This window comes from Bos grunniens, chromosome 19 (genome assembly GCF_055505025.1).
Source record: "Bos grunniens cultivar Pamir isolate PY7600 chromosome 19, Bosgru_T2T1.0, whole genome shotgun sequence".
NCBI lineage: Eukaryota > Metazoa > Chordata > Mammalia > Artiodactyla > Bovidae > Bos > Bos grunniens.
Window position 1 is genome coordinate 7843454 of NC_141183.1, and position 19887 is coordinate 7863340.

General features: G+C 57.0%; 1 protein-coding gene across 4 annotated transcripts; it reads right to left on the reverse strand.

The window, feature by feature from the left end:
* Positions 1-760: 760 nt before the first annotated feature.
* On the reverse strand, positions 761-18280 carry EXOC7 (exocyst complex component 7). 4 transcript variants are annotated; one of them, XM_086356244.1, is made up of 20 exons: positions 18172-18280; positions 17924-17989; positions 16377-16561; positions 16093-16198; positions 13860-14082; positions 11278-11445; positions 8357-8449; positions 7407-7475; positions 6276-6421; positions 5874-6026; positions 5537-5635; positions 5113-5175; positions 4780-4846; positions 3216-3281; positions 2807-2927; positions 2496-2591; positions 1664-1727; positions 1422-1463; positions 1182-1315; positions 761-934 (listed from the first exon to the last, which is right to left on the reverse strand). In XM_086356244.1, the coding sequence occupies exons 1-20, from the start codon at positions 18229-18231 to the stop codon at positions 832-834; spliced, it is 2124 nt and encodes a 707-aa protein (XP_086212370.1). In that variant the 5' UTR covers positions 18232-18280; the 3' UTR covers positions 761-831. The 4 variants fall into 4 exon arrangements, with proteins under 4 accessions (XP_086212370.1, XP_086212372.1, XP_086212371.1 ...); XM_086356246.1 differs by lacking the exon at positions 8357-8449; XM_086356245.1 differs by lacking the exon at positions 7407-7475.
* Between the last annotated feature and the right edge of the window lie 1607 nt (positions 18281-19887).

Below are 19887 nucleotides of genomic sequence, written 5' to 3' on the forward strand. Positions count from 1 at the left end.
CTGGGGTTTGTCTTTGTCGCGCTCAGCTGTTCACTTTCGTTGGAGTAGGTGGGGCCCCACCTCACATCCTGAGCCCCGCTCTGCTGCAGACTGCCTCACTACTGTCCGCTGGGCCCGTCCCCACACACAGCCTAACTGCTCCTTTGGCAAGCACTGCCACTTGGCCTCGGGCCAGGAGCGCTGGAGCCGCAGAGACAGGCCCGGACGGTCAGGACCCTTCTGTGAGCTCCGGCCAGTGCCCAGAGGGCAGGGAGAGCACTTCCACTCCAGCCACCAGGACACACCTCGCGGGCAGAATTCCCCAGGCGGCAGAACTGTGGGGGTAAGGCAGGCATTCTCTGCACTGAGTCTGAGAGCAGTCCAACCTCCTTGCTTTTCTGCAGGGCCTGGGGCTGCGGTGTGGCCTGCTCCTCTGAGCCTGACCCTCAGGCCTGGGCTGAACAGCATTTTCCACCCCAGTCCCAAGCTGGCCTGGAAGCAGGGCTCCTCAGCCCTCCTCCTCCTGTCCCGTGAGGCAGCTGTGGGCACAGACCTCTGTCTGCCTTCTCTGTCTTTCTTGTCTTGAAGCCATCCTGTGGCTTCTGCAGGCTGTGGTCAGAGTGATGAACCCCAAGGTTCTGGGAGAGCGCTGCTTGGGTAGGGAATGGGGGCTGCGAGAGGAAGGGCAGACCAGGACTTGAGGACTCGGGAGCGGGGCTCCTGGCCGGGTGGCAGAGCAAGGCCCCTGTCGCAAAGGATGCCACACTCACCCGGCCCAGAGGCAAGTCCACACCTGTTTATCTGTCCAGTAACACAGCTGCTCTGGCAGAGCCAGGCAGGGGCAGCGGCAGCTCAGGCCGAGGTGTCAAAGAGGCGATCGATCATGTCCCCCACCTGCTCCACGCGGTACTTGATGTACTTCTCCGGGTTCTTGGTGAAGGGCACGCTGCCATACCTGCCCAGGCGCTGAGGTCAGCGGGGGCAGGCCGAGCCCCTCCCCAGCTCTGCCTCAGCCTAAGGCCCTCCTAATGGGGTGCCCCTGAGTCATGTTTTGGTCTGGCCCCACACCAAAGCCATAGGCGCTGAGTCTGCCACCTGAACCCACCTCCCTCTCTCCACGTTTTCTCAAAGAAAAGAGCCCAGAGGTCCAGTTGGGGCAGAGGGGGAGCGTGGGGCTGGGAAGGCAGAGATGGAGGGCTCACCTGTTTAGAAAGGCCCCGTAGGTCTCCTTAACGATACTTTTCTGAGCTTGGCGGATCTTGTCCCTCTGCTCCGTGTCGGGAATCGCCCAGGCCTTCTGGATCTTGCACAACTCCTCAAGGCCATCGTTGAAGCCCTGGCCACCAACAGGGGGAAACAGCAGTGACCCAGAGACAAACGTTCGGGTCTGTGTTGCTACGGGAGTGGCATCAATCGACGGAGGGGAGAAGATCCTGACTTACCTTAAAACGCTCCTTGATCATCTGCCGCTCCTTGTCCCGAAGCTGGGGGGCCGGGGGAGATGGCAGACAAAGCGGAGCTCAGAGCAGAGGCACCCTGCCCCTGGCTCCTTCCCTTCTGCCCTCGGGGCCACAGGCATCCCTGCTTTCTCATTCTGGTTGTTTATTTTTTTCCCAGAGAGACAACACAGAGCACCGTATCCACTAGCCATCCCTCCCCTCCCCAGCCCAGACCTTCAGCCCACCTTGACTCCAGGCTGGACCACAGGTAGATTCTTCTCGGCAATGTAGTCAGTCACCTTTAGCCAACTGCCAGGCAGGGAGGGAAGCACAGGGCAGAAAAGGGACAGCCTCAGGCCCCTGCTTCCTTTCCTGGGGTTTTGTTTTTTTAAAAAATCTCTTCATTTACTGGGGTAGGTGGTGAGGGCAGGGATCAGTTTGGGTCAAAACTGAGCAAAACACAGCAGAGATTCTTTTTTTCCCCCTTGGGAATAAAAATGTTCAAGCTGCTCGCTTTTAAAATTAAGGACAGGAAACCGAGCACTCAATAGATTGATCAAGCACTACCGACTGCACTTCATGTCGGCATCACGGCCGATTTAGATGGAGAAGCAGATGAGAAAGGAGGAGCAGAGCACAGACAAACAAGGAGGAAGAGGGAGATACAGCCACGGGGAAGAAACCCCCGAAGGGAGAGAGACACACAGACTAAGAAACAGGAGGAGAGGACCAGAGACAGCCCGGAGAGCAGGGCTCAGCCGAGTTCAAGGGCCCCTGCGACCTGGCTCTTTGCTCGGCCAGAATGTTACCCACATCTCTGACAGTCAACCATTCTTAGCTGTCACCCTTGGCAGACTACCCTTGAACAGACTGGCAAAGCGCCCCTTCCCTGCCAAGGAGTAGGGAGTGGGAGGGGGCTTCCCACCCGCCTACAAAAGTGATTAAAAAGCAGAGGATTGGGGTCCACTGGGCAGCAGTTCCCCACCACTGACCCCACTCTGACCGGGCCCAGCGTCCCCAGGCTCTAGGAAGGAAGCGTGAGTGGTGGGTACATAGGTCGGGGCGGGGGTTTCCCACCTGCGCTGGTAGGTCTGGATCTGCTGCTCGATGTGCTCCCGGTAGGAGCGCTCAGCAGTCTTCTGGGTCACAGCCACCAGCTGGATCAGCTCGGACCTGGGGTGGGAGCAGGCGGCAGAGGAGAGAGCGGAGGTCCAACAGGCTGCTGGCCTCCGCAGCAGCCCCGGTGGGGCCTGCCTCCCACCTCCCTGGGTCCTGGGCCCGCCAAGGGCGAAGGGGTGCCCTCCCCACTGGGACACCAGGGGGCGCAGCCATCCCCAGGAGGCCGGGCAGAGGCAGCTGAGCCCAGAGCAGCCCCCGCGGCCACTTACTTCTCCAGGGCCTTGAGGATGTAGTTGTAGTTGTTATGCAGGAAGATGGCACTCAGAGCCGGGTCCTCATACACCTTGGATTTGCTCAGCAGGTTCAACTGCAGGTTGCCCAGGACTTTACCTGCACAGGGAAGGATGTGGTCACCTACCAACCACGGCGGTCTGATCCGCAAACCAACTCCCACTCGTTGCTCCTTGTCCCTCCCGGACCCAAGACCCCGCCAGACTTGGGAGCCCTTGGCCCACCCCCACAGCCCCCCAGCCAGAGGTTAGGTTGCAATTCTAAAGGTCGGGGCAGGGTGGGGGGCCCTCAGGAGCGGGGCCAGGACTAGCAGGAGCACACAAAGAGAAGGAAGGGAAGAGGCAGGAGGCCAGGCGCTGGGGCTGCTGGCTGGCGGGGACCACTCACAGATGTAGGTGCTCAGCAGACGCTTGCTGAACTCGGAGCTGTAGCTGGTGGCGGAGGAACTGGTCTCTGTGAGAGGAGAAGTCCTGTTACCGCGGCGGTGGCAGCAGCCAAGACCCTCTCTGGCCTCCCCTTGGCCCGGGGAGCAGCTAGGGAAACCCTGGGAGGGGCCTTCCTCGGGCAGAGCTGGGTATGTCCTGAGCTACGGGGCTCCCTTCCCGCTGAGGGGAGTGCTTCCTGGGACTCTTCTGGAATCTGGGGAGACCCCTCCATGGTCTTGGGTGGTGGGGTTAATGAGCTGACCCCCAAGGACCGGCAAGAAGACAGGCAGGATGGGCGTGGGGACAGCCCCTTCCCCCAACCCAAGCTGGGTGGTACCTACAAGGCCCATGTATCCCATTTATTAGCAGCAGAGTTTTAGAATAAGCCCCTGATAGCCTCTCCACCTTCTTCCCCACCACCCATAAGCTCCTCTACCAGACCAGAGGTGTCCTGCCCACACAGAGCAGAAGGCCAGGGGGTTGGGGAGTGGACAGGGTAGGAAGGGGACAGGGAGGTGCTGGACCAGCCTGAAGGGTGTAGTCAGGGTGCTGGGCACAGCAGGATGCTGTCTGCAGAAGCCCAGAGACAGAAACTGGCGGTCAGGGAGCTGAGGGGGTCAGGAGCACCCTGAAGGAACCCGTGCCCCTCTGACCCTGCTCCAACTGGGGCCCTGAGCCTGTCCAGGGGCCTCTGTGCCCAGGGAACCTTACCCACGGGGCTTCAGAGAGGGAGGATGGGGCTGCCGAGCCCTGCTGCTTACCTCGGGGGTCTAAAGGAATATTGTATGTGTCCCCAAGAACTACGCAGTGAGAGGCAGTGCGCACAGAGGGGAAGGGGGGAGACAAAGGAGGGAGAAAGATGCAAAGTGCAAAACAGGTTAGAGACGGCCGCCACACCCGAGCCAAGCAGCCCACGCCCCTCGACGCCGGGACACAGACAGCAGGACAGCGCAGGTTGGACCCCCGCAGGCCAGGGACACACTGGGAAGTGGACATCAGGAGAACGACAGGTCAGAGGCTGCCCCCAGGATGAGGGGTACAGGGAAGGCCCAGGGCTGGGTCTCAGCACGCGCCTCCCCACGTGCTGACTTCCCAACCTCGGTCACGGGAAGATACCAGGCTGGACCTGAGAAGCCAGCCGAGCCCGCTCAGTGGGTCAGCGGTGTGAGACCAAGTAGGAGGACAGGCAACACAAGAGGAGGTGGGGAGATGCAGAAGGAGGGGGAGCGGGCGGGAAAGACACCTTCAGACAAGTGGGGTCTGCACTCCAGGGCGAGGACAGTGGACGGAGCCGGGGGGACGGAGGCCAGGGCAGGAGGTCAGACCCCGCCCTCCTGATGCTGGGTCTGATGGCCCAAGAGGCTTGGGGGGGAGGGTCCTGTCACAGGCCACAACTCCTTTCCACCCCCTAGGGTGGGGGGATCTCCTCACCCAGAGAGGAGGGTGCCCCCTGGGGGGGCTAACCCCATGTCTCCAGCCTGGAGGGAGGAATGGGGTGGGGGGCCCCGCTGGGAGGTGTCAAGTACCTTGGGAGGCCAGCATGGCGCCCGCCGTCTCCTGGAAGTCCAGAAGCTGCTGCAGGAAGAGGATGGCCTGTGTGGGGAGAAAATAGGGCCAAGAAGAAGGTCAAGGGCAGGACCCAAAGGCTGGATCAGCCCCCACGGTGCAGCCCCTCTGGCCATTCCAGGACAGGTGAGGGCAGGCATCTGCCGATGAAACAGCTGGCAGCAAACCTGCCACTTCACCCTGTGGGTCTCGCCTCCAGGGAAAGGCCCCGTCTGCAGGGGGTGCTCAGCGCCTCCCGCCCATCCTGCCACCTATGCCCCTCGCCCGCCCCAGGAGTCCCCGGCAGCACCTACGTTGCTCGTGAGCTCGTGCACGGTGCCATCCTTGGGCATGTTGTATTCCTTGTCCGGGTCATTCTGTGGGACAGACAGCCTGAGTCTCTGAGACAGCTCCTAAGGATGCCCCAGCCCACCCAGCACCTGTCTGTGGGCCCACAGCGCAACCTCCTGGCAGACACGCATCAGGACACCCCATCGGGCACAAACAAAAAAGCAAGAGGGACCTAAAGGAGCTTGATGCCTCGGGTGGGGGCCTCTGGGAAAGAAAGGGAGGCCCGTGGGTACTGACAGGAGACCAGCAGCACGGCTGGCCAGCTTCCCCGCAGGGCAGGCCCACCCCACTTGGAGGCCTGCTCTCAGGAGTTCCTGAGGCCGTTGGCAGTGGCCCTGCCTGCAGCCCCGCCGGCCGGCCTGGGTGGCGTGGACAGAGGAAGGGCACCTTGATGTTGTCGGCAAAGTCCTCCAGCGCTTTGGCTCCCACGGTCTCCATGGAGGTGATGAGGCTGGGCAGCTTGTTCTTGGTGCTGGCGGCCGTGCCCTGAGGATGTAGCCACATGGCTGCACAGGGCTCCAGAGCCCTGCTCCTTCCCAGCCCCCCGCCCCGGGGACTGTCTCTTCTCCTCACTCCCCCAAGAGCACCTCCACCCGCCCAGGGCCCCGGGGAAGCTGCTGCTGCCCCTCACTCTGAGCAGAGAATGCAGTTCTCCTGAGAGGCCCTGCTGGGCGGCGGGACTCCTCCTCCCGGCGTCCCCAAGGGCCCCCCTGCCCCCACGTACCTGGAGCACCTGGTCAAACTCAGGCTTGGTCTGCTTGAGGTGCCGCAGGATGGGGAAGACAGTGAGCACGGCTGAGAAGTCGTGGCGGATGATGGCCTTGCGGGCGGCCACCACAATGTTCTCACCTTCGAGCATGAGCCCGTCCAGGGCGTCCTGAGAGAGTGGGGCAGGGGGAGGGCTCAGGGAAGGGGCAGCCAGCTGGCTCCCATGGCCGGTGAGGGCAGCCGGAAGGGTATGGGGGGCAGTGTGCCTCCGATCAGGACACATCACCCAGTTCAGAGGCCCCAGGATCAGGGTGGAGGAAGTGGTTGGAGTTAAGGGCTAGGAACCTGGCCCGGACTCAAGCTTCTGCAGGGACAGCTCTCACTTGGGGCATCTGGTCGAGGCGGGGCGGGGCCAGACCTGTATCAAAGAGTCGAAAGTCTTTTTCTGATGGTGCTCAGGGATGACGTCCGTCAGCAGCTGGTACTCGCTCTGGGCCAGCTTAACAAAGGCACTGACGCAGTGAATGTAGGCATCGGTTTCCACGTCCAGCATGTCATCTCTCCCTGGGGGGACAGCAGGGCCCCTGAGCTACTGGTTTGGGGTAGCCCCTCTCCCTGCTGGGGTGGGGGCCGTGAATCTCTCCAGCTCCTGGGCTGCAGCCAGATTGGCAGCAGATGGGAGGAAGACTGCTGGCAGAAAGCTGAGAGGACTCTAGCAGAGCCGCCAGGGTTTGAGGGGGAAAAAAAGGGGCTGAGTCCAGCCTTGGTCTGAGCTTCATTTTCAGCTCTGCTGTGGGCAGTACTACTGTCCCAGAGCGTCAGGTATGGGAGGTGTGGGGGAGATGGATTCAAGGACAAGAAGACCCCTCAGTCGACTTCCTGGAGAAGACACGTCTGAACCCAGACGGGGGATTTTGAACTGTACTGGGAAGACGACACTCAGGGATGGGCAAGAGGCAATATCCACCCCGAGGAGGCTGGCGCCATCTCAGAAGATGCTGGGCCTCTGAAGGCAGACACTGGCCTGGCCAGGCCTTCTGGAATGTATAAAAAGGCGGTGGGCTCTGGTCTATGAGGCTAGCTGACATGGGATCAAAGTTGGACAGCAGGCCACGTAAGCCCCAGAGAGGGAGGCTTGCTTGGTCGTCAGCTGCCCCGGGAGGAGCAGGGGGTCCCTCCACGGGACTGGAGGCTGGGGCAGTGGTGTCCGCAGGCAACCAGATGCTACGTGCCAAGGGACGGGCTCTGAGGGGGTCAGAGCCTTGGAGCTGCTGCTGGAGTCAGGTGCGGGCGCTCCCTACCCTCCAAGGGGCCGCCTGCAGCTTCTGCCCTCGGCCCAGGCCTGGAAAGCCCAGCCTGCACTCCCGTCTGGAGAGAGGCAGGGAGACCTAGTGCCCGAGAGAGAGAGAGAGGAGACCGGGGAGAGAGAGAGGCGAGTAGGCCTGGCTCGTTCTTGGAGCAGAGGCCGGCTGGGCAGCGGGAGCGGGCCCTTCCGGGGGTGGCCGGGAGTGTGGCGCTGGCGGCCCGCGGGCTGGGCTGCGGTACTCACCGGCCAGTGGCCCGGCCTTGTCGTTCAGGGCCTCGGACAGGTGCTTAACTCGGAAATCATGCTCGTGACCTAGCGAGACGTCAGCCGCAAACACAAGCAGCGTTTATCCAGGGGCGGGATGGCTGCCTCTTGGGTGGGGGCGGGGGCTGAGAAGGAGCCCTCAATCTCCAGGGGGCGCATATGAGATGGGGTGTACGGACGGGGGCACTGGAGAGGGCTCTGAGCCCCTCCTCTGCCTCAGACCACCTTGGGAACAGCCGTTTCAAGCCTGACTTGCAGTGCCTGGACCGCCCTTGGGAGCCGGCTTCCCCAAACCCGGAGGCTGAGAAAGCTGTGAGGACCACAGAGGGTTTCTGAAGAGCTTCCGGCAGCTGCAGAAGGTCTGATGCTCAGCCCCAGGGGCTGTGTCTCACCGTATTTGGGGAGAGGTCCGGTTAGAGATATGTCATTGCCCAATGAATGGGGACAGGCTCCTTTTGTCCCCCAGGGTCATTGTTTTGAAGGCAGATCTGGTCCACCGGGGCAGGGCTGTCCCTCCTCTGATGGGAGACGGGGGGACACAGGCTGCGCACGCTCCCCCTTCTGAAGGTTGGGGGTGGCGGGGTCAGCCAGCTTGGCCCTGCCACTGCTGGTCTGAGCGTGAAAGGGCTGCCCATGACAGAGAACTTTCTCAGAGTTCAAAGGGGAGACAAGAAGGACAGAGACAGGATGGGGAGGGGGCGGGAAGCCTCCCGGGGGGCAGAGCCTCCGTCAGCCAGACAGGACTGGGCCAAGACCTTAAAGGCTGCCCCGAGCCAGCCAGCGGGGCTCAGCGGCCCAGGGACCTCAGTTCCCCCCGCCCCTCTCAGGCTTGTGCCAGAAGCCCTCTGGGGGGTGGAGGCTCTGCCCTGCCACGGGAGTGGACACACAGTGGAGGAGGAGGGAACTGGAGAGGAACACGGGGTGATTACCTTCCAGAGGAATGAGGTTAGAGCCCCCCTTTTTCCCATCTAGACCATGCTGAGAATATTGTTTCAGAAGGTTCTGAGCCTTACGGATCGTCCCTGTCACCAGAGCCACACAGAGAGGAGACAAGAAGACCTAGGAAATGAGCGAGAGAAAACAGCAGCAGCCCTCCACCGAGCCCTCTCCCCCAGGCCTGCGCCCACCCCAGCAGTGAGCACGCCCGGACGGAGGAACGGAGCTGTTTCATTCCCCCAGGGGACTCCTGGTTCTGCCAGTGACCCTCGTGGTTCTGGGTCTGAGTTCATTTGAGGAAGTGCAGCGGGTGAAGGAGATGAGATGGGCAAAGATCCACCAGGAGAAGCCAAAAATTAAAAAAAAAAACAGTACTGAGTGGCACTTGGATTATAGGCCCTGGGACAGAGGAGCAAGTCACAGAGCTCTTGAGCTCAGAAAGGGAGATCCTGGGGACACCTTGAGGCCCTTGGGTCCTCTCCCAAGGGCAGGCCGAGCTCTCCGGGCACGCTCAGTGCCAGAAGCGGCCAAGCAGCAGCCCACCGAAAGCAGGAGACCCGGGAGGTGGCGAAATGGGACTGGGCTTCCAGGGACAGCAGTGGGAGGCTTGGAGATCCAGAGGCAGAGTGGCCCGCATACCAGGGGAGGGACCCGAACCATCAGAGCTCTTGGGAATGACTCAAAAGCCGAGAAGTTAACAGAGGCCACCACACAGAGAGCTGGAGCGGGAGGGCCACAGGAAAGGGGGCATACTCTTGGCATGGGGGGAAAAAACCAACAGTTAGTATCACACGTGAGAACAATGACAACAACGCCGCGGTGCCCACAGCCTCTCGGGTCAGCTACCTCTATGGGAGCGAGACAGCTCAGGGAAGAACACGTGAGGGAAATAAAACAGCACTCAAAACAGATGTGTGCAGCGGCCTCGTCAACAAAGCCGGGGGCGGGGAGGCACTGTGAGGGTAACTCGGGTCCCTCTCCCCTGGGGACTGCTGGATGCCCCCGGGCATCACTGAACACAGGGAGGCTGCTTGGGTCCTGGCAGCTCCCCAAAAGGCTTGGGGAGGCGGGACATTTCTCTCTGTGCACACCAACCACAATTAGCTACTAACAATCAAGTTCGGGGCTCCGGTTCAGCATCTGTCTCGCCGTGTTCTCCTTCTTCAGCGAGCAGCCTCACTAATGAGCCAATCGGTTTCCTGCCCCACAGCCGAGCCGGAGCAGATGGGCCCACGCAGCCTTCAGGAGCCTCGCCAGCACGTCCGCGTGGATGTGGGCTGGGGACACTGATCTGGCAGCCGCCATGCCTGTCAGGTACCCAACTACCTTGGACGATGCCAAGGTCAGTGTTTCATCACCCACCGCGCCTCCCAGCTTCGCTCCTCAAGAGCTGGGAACCACGTCCTGGGGGCCACGTCCTGTCTCCCTAGTTTTCGGCATCAGTTCTGAGCTCCCCCCATCCCCAGCTTCTGACAACTCTTGAAACCCCACAGAAACCAAAGGGACCCTCACAGCTACAGCCCTCCTTTCGGCAGGCTCGAAGTCAAGGCTGCTTTAGGTCCAGCGGGAGCACCAAGATCAGACCCCGGCTCCCCAGCAGGGCCAGCAGTGCTCCTGGATGCAGTCTGGGTCCTGGAGTGCCCGTCGGAGAAGAGACAGAGGGGAGGAGAGAGCAGGCCTGCCGAGGCCCAAGGAGCCCCACAGCCTCGCTGAGCCGAGGCACAGAGACGGACAGGCCCGTGTGGCGGGCGGCTGTGGCCACACAGGCAGCCTTACTAGAGTCCCTGTTTGCGGCCAGTTCTCCCAGGGGGGCGGCCAGGACATCCATGCTGGAGGGGAAGGGCCCCCAGCTTCCGTCATGCCACGCCCACTGGTGCCCTGCCTGCGGGCAGCCTCTGCTCTGCCGTGTCTCCAAACCCTGAACAAAGGCCTGAGGAAGAGCGGGTTTTCAGGGCAACTGTGAACAGGCAACCCTGCTCCCTGAGGGGCAGGGAAGGAGAGCGCCGTCACGAAGGACGGTCCCACCAGTGCCTCTGGGCATGTGAGGCAACAGCAGCTGGACCAGGTGGGCTGAGGCAGAAGAAGCCCCTGGCCTCACTGGCTCTCTCTCTCCCTGGGGTCTGCAGTGGTCCCTCACCCCGGAAGACCCCAGCCTCTCGAGGGCAACACCTCTCAGCAGCTAGACACAGCCAGGCTTGCCAAGCGGATGACACATCCAGAGGGCCACTGTTTACCTGGAGCACAGACTACGGGGCACACGATGACGGGAAGGAGGCCAGACAGTGAGCTGCTCGCCCAGGACACCCACAGCCCAGGCCTCTCCCACCTCAATGACCCTCCCCCGACTCCCCACAGCTGGACACAAGCTTCGAGTGGAACCCAAAAGCCCAACTGTGTCCTTCGGCGAGGATGGCCTGGGATTTTTTTTTTTTTTTCTGGATGGATGGATGGATTGTGAAAGAGTAAACTCTCCCCTCTCCACTTCCTAACCATGCGTCAGGTCAAGCGGCCTGGGCTTCCTGGAAGGTGAAGCCCGCAGTGCCTGCCCCTGTCCCATTCCACGGTTTTGGTGGCGGCAGCAGGCCTGGCCTTTCCACAAGATGACGGAGAGAGGCCGAGGGCGCCCAGCGAGTGGCTGCCCCGGCACCCCTGTCAGCCCGCCTCTCCAGGACTGTGACCCTCTGCTCCAAGGACCCTTATGCAGCCCCCGGACTCGTGAGAAAGGAGCTCACTGGACCAGGCTTTGCTGGGTTGGCAGACACCTGCTTTCTGTCCCGTGTACCTATGGTCAGGGGTACTGTGAGCACAAGCTCTACAGGGGCCGATGCGGCTCACCCTGGGGTGGGCCTGGGCAACCCAGGTCCCAGGTGGCCCTTGGGATGGTTCTGAGGTGGGCCGGCGGTGGGGGGCTCACCTGGCCGCTTGACCGGCTTCTTGGTGGGTGTGTCTTTCCTCTTGTTGGGGATGGCAGGGGAGTAGGGGACCCCGGAGGAAGAGCTGCTCTTCCGGAAATGCTCCTTCAGGCCTTTGATGGAGCGGTCCAGCTGGCTGGAGCGGATCTGGTAGTAGACGTTCATGAAATCTGAGGAAAGACAGGCGACAGCTGAGGTCCCTGCCCCTGGCCCAGGAGCCTCCCTCTCCCCTCCAGACACAGCTCCTTGGGGCAGCAGTGGGTACCTGCTATTGCTACCTGCGAACCTCTTCCTAGAAGCCCCCAGGGCAGCCTCATCCCAAATTAAACAAAGTCTTATGAGAGAAACTATCCCCCAACAGAACCAACAGTTGTGAGTTGTTTTGTTGTTGTTGTTGTTTTTTTACTATGCCACACAGCATGTGGTTCTTGGTTCCCCGACCAAAGATCGAATCCGTGCTCCCTACAGTAGAATCAGAGTCCTAATCACTGGACCACCAGAGAGCTCCCTTTGAAAGTAATGTTTTTTAATTTTTTATTTTGTTTATTTTTGGCCACACCCCGAGGCTTGTGGGATCTTAGTTCCCAGACAGGGGATTGAACGCAGGCCTGTGGAACTGAAAGCAGAGTCCTAACCACTGGACTGCTAGGGAATTCCCGGTTAAGTTTTTTTTTTTAGATAAAAAAAATACAAAGTTAACACCCAGCTTCAACTTGGTAAGAGGTCAAAGGATGTGATTTCTGGGTCGGGAAGATCCCCTGGAGAAGGGATAGGCTACCCACTCCAGTAATCTTGGGCTTCCCTGGTGGCTTGGTCAGTAAAGAATCTGCCTGCAATGCGGGAGACCCAGGTTCAATCCCTGACTCAGGAAGTCCTTCTCCCTGGAGAAGGAAATGGCAACCTACTCCAGTATTCTTGTCTAGATAATCCCATGGACAGAGGAGCCTGGTGAGGTAAAGTCCATGGGGTTGCAAAGAGTCGTACATGACTCCAGCGACTGAGCATGCAAAGGATGTGAGCAAGGTGTAGGCAGTAAAGAGACAAGAAGTGAAGTGAAGTGAAGTCGCTCAGTCGTGTCCGACTCTGCGACCCCATGGACTGTGGCCTGCCAGGTTCCTCCATCCATGGGATTTTCCAGGCAAGAATACTGGAATGGGTTGCCATTTCCTTCTCCAGGGGATCTTCCCAACCCAGGGATCAAACCCAGGTCTCCTGCATTGTAGGCATCTGAGCCACCAGGGAAGTCCCAATAAATGTCAGCAAGTGAAAAAAATAGACCATTCTTTAGCTGTGAATGAAGTGAAAATTTAAAAGAATGAGAGGATCGTGACAGCCCGGTCAAATAGCTAAGATAAATGAAGTTAAGGAAGAATAAACAGCTGGAGGATTGTCGACGGTCAGTCCACCAGCCCCATCTGTCCGGAGAAGAACGTAAGATGGCAAGAAGGTTACAGATCTGTTCAGACAGCTCTACCTGATAACTGCACCTTTGAGAAAATATCCCAAAGAACTTCCTAAATAAGAAGACCAAGCAATGTAAGCATGTTCACTCCGGCACTTTATCAATACTGGAAAATTAGAAAAGAAAAAAGTCCAAATGAGCGAGGAAAAAAGATACAGATGCCACAGTACATTTCCGCAGCTCTGAACCAACGTGTCACTAGCATGCGAAATGGACCAAAGCACAGAGGTTCTGGCTGAAGGAGGCAGGGGGTCTGGAGGCATCCCTGGGCCTCCCTTATCCCAAGGGAGCCCCTGGATCGCTCCTGCCAACCCCTCGGCTCCCAGAGTACAGTTTGTGAGCCACATACAAGCCTGTGCGGTTGGTACAGGCAGCCCTGAGACCCGGCACCACACAGTCCTCGAGAAGGAGGGGGACAGTGGTAAGGCCCACTGACAGCTTGGTGCGTGTACACACTACCAAAGGGAAGAAAAACGTGGAGGACTAAGCAGCTTGAAATTGAATATTCATTAGTTTTTTTAAATTTTTGTTTAACTCAGGAGTTTTCTTTTAAAAATCCTGGGACAGGCCAAAGAAATGATGGGACCAACACACCCCAGAATATTATGCAGCTGTCAAAAAGAATGAAGCAGATACACATGTACTGATATGGAATGCTCTCAAGGCATGTCACTAAGTTAAAAGCAAAAGCCAGAAAACAACTGTCAGAGAGGACAACTGTCCTTCCACCTGGGAACGAGGGGGCGATACGCACATAGTTACTCTCTCTCTCACACACATAAAGATTTTTTGGAAGGCTGTAAACAACCTCAACAGCACTCATCTTTGGGTCATGCTGTAGGCATCACAGAAGCAGGCAGGTGAACTTCTGCTTTCACCTAAAGCTTTCTGTGCTGTTTAAAAGTTTTGTAATTAATTGGGGGGAAAAAGGAAGCAACAGGAGAAAGGAAGGCATATAAAGAAACGGTTGGATTTGCTAGATTCCCAGTTTGACACACACGCTCGGGATTTATGGCTCACGTTGTCTCCTACTAAACTCTATCAAAGACATGCAAGTGGACTAAAGAAACGAAGGGGAGGCCCGCTCCCTCCGGCCTGCCACCAGCACCCGGGCCGCCTCACCTTGGTTGCGGCCGTATTCCACCAGCCAGCGGGAGATGCGGACCACGTCGTGCAGCACGCTCTCGGGCAGGTGCTCCAGGGGCACCTCCTCCTGGAGCTCCAGGTCGTCCTCACCACCGATCAGATCCAGGATGAGCACCGGGGACACCACCTTGCTGTGCCGGGTCATCAGGCTGCGGAACTCGGACTCCAGCGACTCCTTCCCCCGCTCAAACAGCAGCTTCTATGGATGGAGGGAGGGCAGGGGGAAAGATGAGGGTCCGCAGCTGCTCCAGCACTCAGCTGGCCCTTGCCTCCCCATACCCTTCCTTTCCCTTCCTGCTTCTGGGTCCCAGCCCTCCTCTGCCTTCACTTCCTTTTTCCCAGAGAAGAAACGCTCGGAAGCCTTCCTGTATTATTTCTTTCCCTTTTGTTCTCTTAAAATGTATGCTTGCAGGTGAAACCCAGAGTTTTACAAAAAGTAGGTGCTTACAGGTATCAGCTGATTATTTTCTCATTCCACCATTAATTTGTATTCTTGTTAGAAAAGGGTTTGTTAGAAACCCTTGTTAGAAAAGCAAAAGAAAAAAACATAAATTGGATGTCAAAAACTTATGTGCTGAAAATGATGCCATCAAAAAAGTGAAAAGAGGGGGACTTCCCAGACTGTCCAAGGCTTAAGACTCCATACTTCCACGGACGGAGGCAAGGGTTCAATCCCTGGCCAGGGAACTGAGATCCCGCATGCCATGCTGTGAGCACTCCCCCGCACCCCCCTCCAAAAAAAAAGTGAAAAGACGATCCATAAATTGAAGGGAAATATTTGCAAATCATGTATCTGATAAGTGATAGGTATTCAGAGCAGACAAGAGAATCAAAAATATATGCCCACACAAAAGTATGTACACAAGTGTTCACAGCAACACTGCCTGTAACCACCAAAAAGACGAATGGACAAACAAGCTGTGGTAGATCCATCGAATGCAAGATAATTCAGCCCTACAATGGAGTGAAGCGCTGACACACGTTACCACACAGATGAACCTTGTGAACAGGCAATCTGAAAGCAGCTAGATTCAAAAGGTCACATATTGTGCGATTCCATTTACAGAAGTCCAGAACAGGCAAATGTACAAAGAAAACATGAGTGAGTACTAGTGGGGGGGAGAATGGGGAGGCGAGGGAAGAAGAGGGACTGCCAACGTGTTTCTTTTTACAGGGGATGAATACGTTATGACATTTATTCCAGGGATGTTGCATGACTCGGGGATTGTTAAAACTACTAAATTACTGATTACTAAACTACTAAGCTTTATACTTCAGATGGGTAAAATTTTATTGGTATGTGAATTATATCTCAATAAAGATGCTTTAAAAATAGAGAGAAGTTGGAGTGTTTCTGCTTACTTGAAAAGTAAGTCCTCTAGGGTAAACGTGGAGTTGTCTATTTTTTGTCTTCTCCTTCTCTAGCCCACCCCCACACCCAAGTTCTAGCACAGAGCTCTTCACTCTGTGATGTGAACTTGGAAGAGACCCTCAAGAACAAAGTTCTCCAACCCCTGACATTCCAGTCTCTGAGTCCAGGCTGCCCACTGATGGGCTGTAGTACACTGGTTATACCGGTGTGTCCCCTCCGGGTTACTAGTGTGGCAATATACTGATCCTGTCAGCCTTCTGTGTAGCCAGGTGGCAATGGTTATACAACGTGAATGTCACTGAACTGTTCCCTTAAAGACGGTTAGAAGTGGTAATTTTTATATTATGTATTTTTCACTACACTAAAAAAATACCCATGCATTTATAAAAATCAAATGTTAAATTTACATTTCATAGGTAACTTGTAATGTGTGTTCTCTGGTGGCTCAGTGGTAAAGAACCTGCCTGCCTATGCAGGAGATCTCTGGGTTGAGAAGATCCCCTGGAGAAGGAAATGGCAACCCACTCCAGTATTCTTGCTTGGGAAATCCCATGGACAGAGGAGCCTGGCAGACTACAGTCCATGGGGTTGCAAAAGAGTCAGACAGAACTCAGCAACTAAACAACAACTTATAATTTAGCTAAATTATTAAAATGCAATCAAAATGTATACCTGTAATTCCTGAAACAGAGATTTTAATGTCTATAGTATGTGCATAGTATTATATACTTCTCTTTATTCGACTATATTATCTTTTAGCTGGTTCAGTGTCAGTCATGAGACCTGGGCAGGGATTGGTGTCTGCCAACCTCTCACATCACTCTGCTGGCCCCTTACCACTTTGTTGAGCTCTGGGCTGTCTGGGCTATTGTCCTGGAAATACTCCACAGCCTTCTGAATCTTGGCCATGCTTCCCAGGTACTCCTCTAGCCTACCTGTGGGCCTGGAAAGGAGAAGAGCCACATTAGCCCGGGCAGATGGAAGATGAAGAGGAATGGTATTTGGAAATGGGAGAACAGAAATTAACACAGGGGACTCCAGGCTTACACATATTCTACCCCCCTTCCAAAGCCTACTGGTCCAAGAGGCGTCAGGAACGTGACGCTCTGGCCCGAGCTCACCCCTCCCTGATGATCTTCTCAGTGTCACTGGCCACGTGGTAGTAGCTGATGACGTGGTCCAGACAGGACAGGGTCTTCTCGACATTCTCCTGCAGCCGCTGCAGGTTCTCCGTCTGCTTGTGCACAGGGATGATGGAGTTCTCCAGCTTCATAAGGCGACTCTCAAAGGATGACAGGATAGACACCTGCGGGGGCAAGCCCCGTGCTCTCAGGCCTCAGGGTTGTCCCAGCACTGCTTCGGCCCCCCAGCCAGGTCTTCAGCATTTGCTGTGGTTTTCTAGACAGTAGGCTCCAAGAGGAGAGGGAGAGGGTATACCTATTCCCCACTGTATCCCCAGGATCTACCACGTGCCTGGCAGATGGGAGGTGGCCCAAATAAACTGGCTGAAGTTTGATCTGAAGGCGAGGCAAGCATTATATTAACTCCTCAGAAAATCACCACAGGATGGCTTCCCTTCCACCCCTTAAAGCCAGATCTCAATTTATGTTCTCTCTGATGCTTTCCTAGACTGAACAGGAACTAGTTTCATACAGAGTAGCCTCAAATGCATTCCTGGTACCTTCAAACCTCCTCTCTCTAAGGCAATGGCACCCCACTCCAGTACTCTTGCCTGGAAAATCCCATGGACAGAGGAGCCTGGTGGGCTGCAGTCCATGGGGTCACTAAAGTCAGGCACGACCAAGCGACTCCACTTTCACTTTCACGCATTGGAGAAGGAAATGGCAACCCACTCCAGTGCTCTTGCCTGGAGAATCCCAGGGACAGGGGAGCCTGGTGGGCTGCCGTCTATGGGGTCACACAGAGTCGGACACGACTGAAGCGACTTAGCAGCAGCAGCAGCACTTGATGACTGTGTTACTGAATACATATCCACGTTTCTATCTACTACTCGGTTTGGGTTTTCCAGGCTCTTTTAGGAATAAGAAAGGAAGTTCATGTTTATTGAGTACCTATTGTATAGCAGATACAGTGCAAGAGGCATTTCCACGCATTAGCTTCTATGACCTTCACAGCTACAAGGGAGATTAGCATCGTCTATTTTAGCAGAGGAGGTAACTGAGGCTCAGAGTTACCTGTCAGGAGCCACACACAAATAAGTGGAGGGGCAAGGGCTAGATCCCACATCTGTCTGATTTCTGGCTCATTTTACCCCTCCAGCTATCTGGAGTGACAGCTGAGTCTCCCGCCCTCAGTAACCTCAGAAGTGGTAACCCCACCGGTGATACCCACACTTAAATTGAGGGTGACCCATGGCCAGTACCCAGCCCACTTAAGTCAGTCTCACTAAATGTTTGCGGAAGGAGAGAAAGAAGAATGGAGAACTCAGGCAGAAAGCAGAAATGTCGGGGGCTGCAGCATCCTCAGCGAAGGGGCAGGCAAGGGGAAGAGAGTGTAAGAGAAGTGTAACACTGTTGCTAGAGAAACCCAGACGTTACCACCCATCACCACCCAGGCCAGAAGCCTCAGGCTTTAGGTACCCAAACCCCTGGGTCGCAGGGTTCTCTCTCCAGCGTCTGGAGGCCCTCCCAGCTGAGGGGTTACTCACCATGTTCTTGGTGAGCTGGTCGCTCTTCTCCAGGCTGTCTCGGATGAAGGACAGCGTCTCCTCCTCCTGCAGAGAGAGGGGAGGACATCACCAGAAGCCAGAGACCACCGCATCCCGGCTCCACAGCCTCGCCCGGACCCGATTGCCTGGTACCCGGCCCCCTCCCACTCCTGCTACCTCCCTGAGTAGACGCCCGGCCGGGATCTCGGCCCCTTTCCTCACCTCCTCCCCCGCCTCCCCAGCCCCACCTGCTTCAGCTTCTCCTCGATCTCCCGCCGCCGGGCGGACGCCTCCTGCGGGGGGATCATGACTTCGACCCTCCCTGCGTGCGGCTCCCACAGCCCAGCGTCTCGCTTCAGAGGGCCCTCTCGGCTCCCGTCCCTGTCACACCCACTTCCGCCCGTGGCCCCCTCCCCGGGGCGCGCTTGCCGCCATATTTGGAGTGGCAGGCGGAAGTGCGCCTGCGTGGAACTAAGGGACAGGGGACCCCGGCAGGTGGCCATCTTGGGTGTGGCGGGGAGGTGCACCCGGGTTTCACCTTGATGCGTGTTGCCACCCTCAGGTTCTCTAGCGGTGTTTTGTCCCGCAGCTGGCACAACAGTTACAGCTCACTTGCCGTCTTCGTGGGAAGGCTGACTCTTTTCACAAAGATTAATAACGAATTCGTTTGTCCGGATCCAGGCACAGATGAGGCGTTCCCCCGCAAAGCACCGCACAGAGCTTGTCACACAGCAGGCGCCTAATGTGTGCTCATTTAATGACTGAGGGACCTATGTAGTCGTGTCCCCCTTCGGCCCTAAAAGTTCTCACGGAATGCGCCCTGTGTGCAAGCCCTGGCCCGGGCAAAGAATGCTCGCCCATGGCCCCAGCGGCATCCATAACTACAATCCCGACTTGTGAGGGGCTGGGCCAAATTCCTGGGGTAGGAGGGGTTCTGGGAGCACTCATCCCGGGGACTGGTATGGAACCGGAGAGAAGCTCCAAGCTCCACACTAAGGTGTCTGTTTTGGAGAGAGATACATGGTTTTATTTGCTGGGGGTGAGGGCCGGGCCGCGGGTAGAGTGTGGCTTCAGCGGTGTATTTTCCCAGGTCTGAAAACAGTGCAAGGGGAAGGCTGAAAAAGCCCAGACCTGTCCGCGGGGTTAGAACCCAGGTGGTGTTCTCAGTGATGGAGGCGCTGAGGCCTGTTTGCTGGTACTCAGACACAAGAGGAGCATTTCTCAGGGCCTCTGAGGACATCAGAAAGGCCTGGAGGGCTGGTAGGCACCCTCCTGCAAGGGGCCAAAATGTCTCAGCTCCTTTGCCCGGAGTCTCCTCTAATTAGTTCGGGGCCAGCCAGGGGTGGGGAAGTGGCCCTGGATCAGGGCTCCTGCAGGGATGAATGTTCTGATTCACCACAGACACAGCTCCTGTAAAACCTAGTGTTACTCCCTCCTCCATTGCAGAGGCTCACCCTGCCTCTGGTCCCACCCTGGGGTGGTAAGTGGCTGCACAGCTTTGTTGAGGCATCCAGGTACAGGAAGATAGACAATGAAGCATATACTGGTGGGTGAGAAGGTTTGGGGGGCACCAAGTTATGGGGTTACCAAGGCTCTCCCAGCGGCCAGTTCCACTAAAAGGAGGAAGAAGTGGGACTGAGCCCCTGGAGGGGGATTGGACAGCTTTCTTTCGGGGCGAGAGGACAGTTTCAGATCTGGTTGATGGCCGTGAAAGTACTGATGAAGAAAATATCTGGGAGGCGCACCCCTGTTGCAAATGAGGGAGATAAAAAGGCAGAATCCTTGTGTAAGGACAGCTAGGATGACTCCATTGAGGCGGCCCTTGTGCAGTCCTGAGAACCAAGTGAAAGGAAAAGTTTAAATTGTTAGCAGCCAGAGAAAAGAAAAAGTGGACTAGAGAGCTTTGGTGGAAAGGACTTTGGGCTCAGATGGACCAGCCCTAAGAGCCTCATTCAACACTTACC

Coding starts and splice junctions, on each gene's coding strand:
- EXOC7 (XM_086356244.1), bottom strand. CDS start 18,231: ATGATCCCCCCGCAGGAGGCGTCCGCCCGGCGGCGGGAGATCGAGGAG. Junction 17,990..18,171: donor TCGAGGAGAAGCTGAAGCAG/GTGGGGCTGGGG, acceptor CTCTCTCTGCAG/GAGGAGGAGACGCTGTCCTT. Junction 2,592..2,806: donor ATCCTCAAGGCCCTGGAGAA/GTAAGTGGCCGC, acceptor CTCCCACCCCAG/GTCCGAGCTGATCCAGCTGG.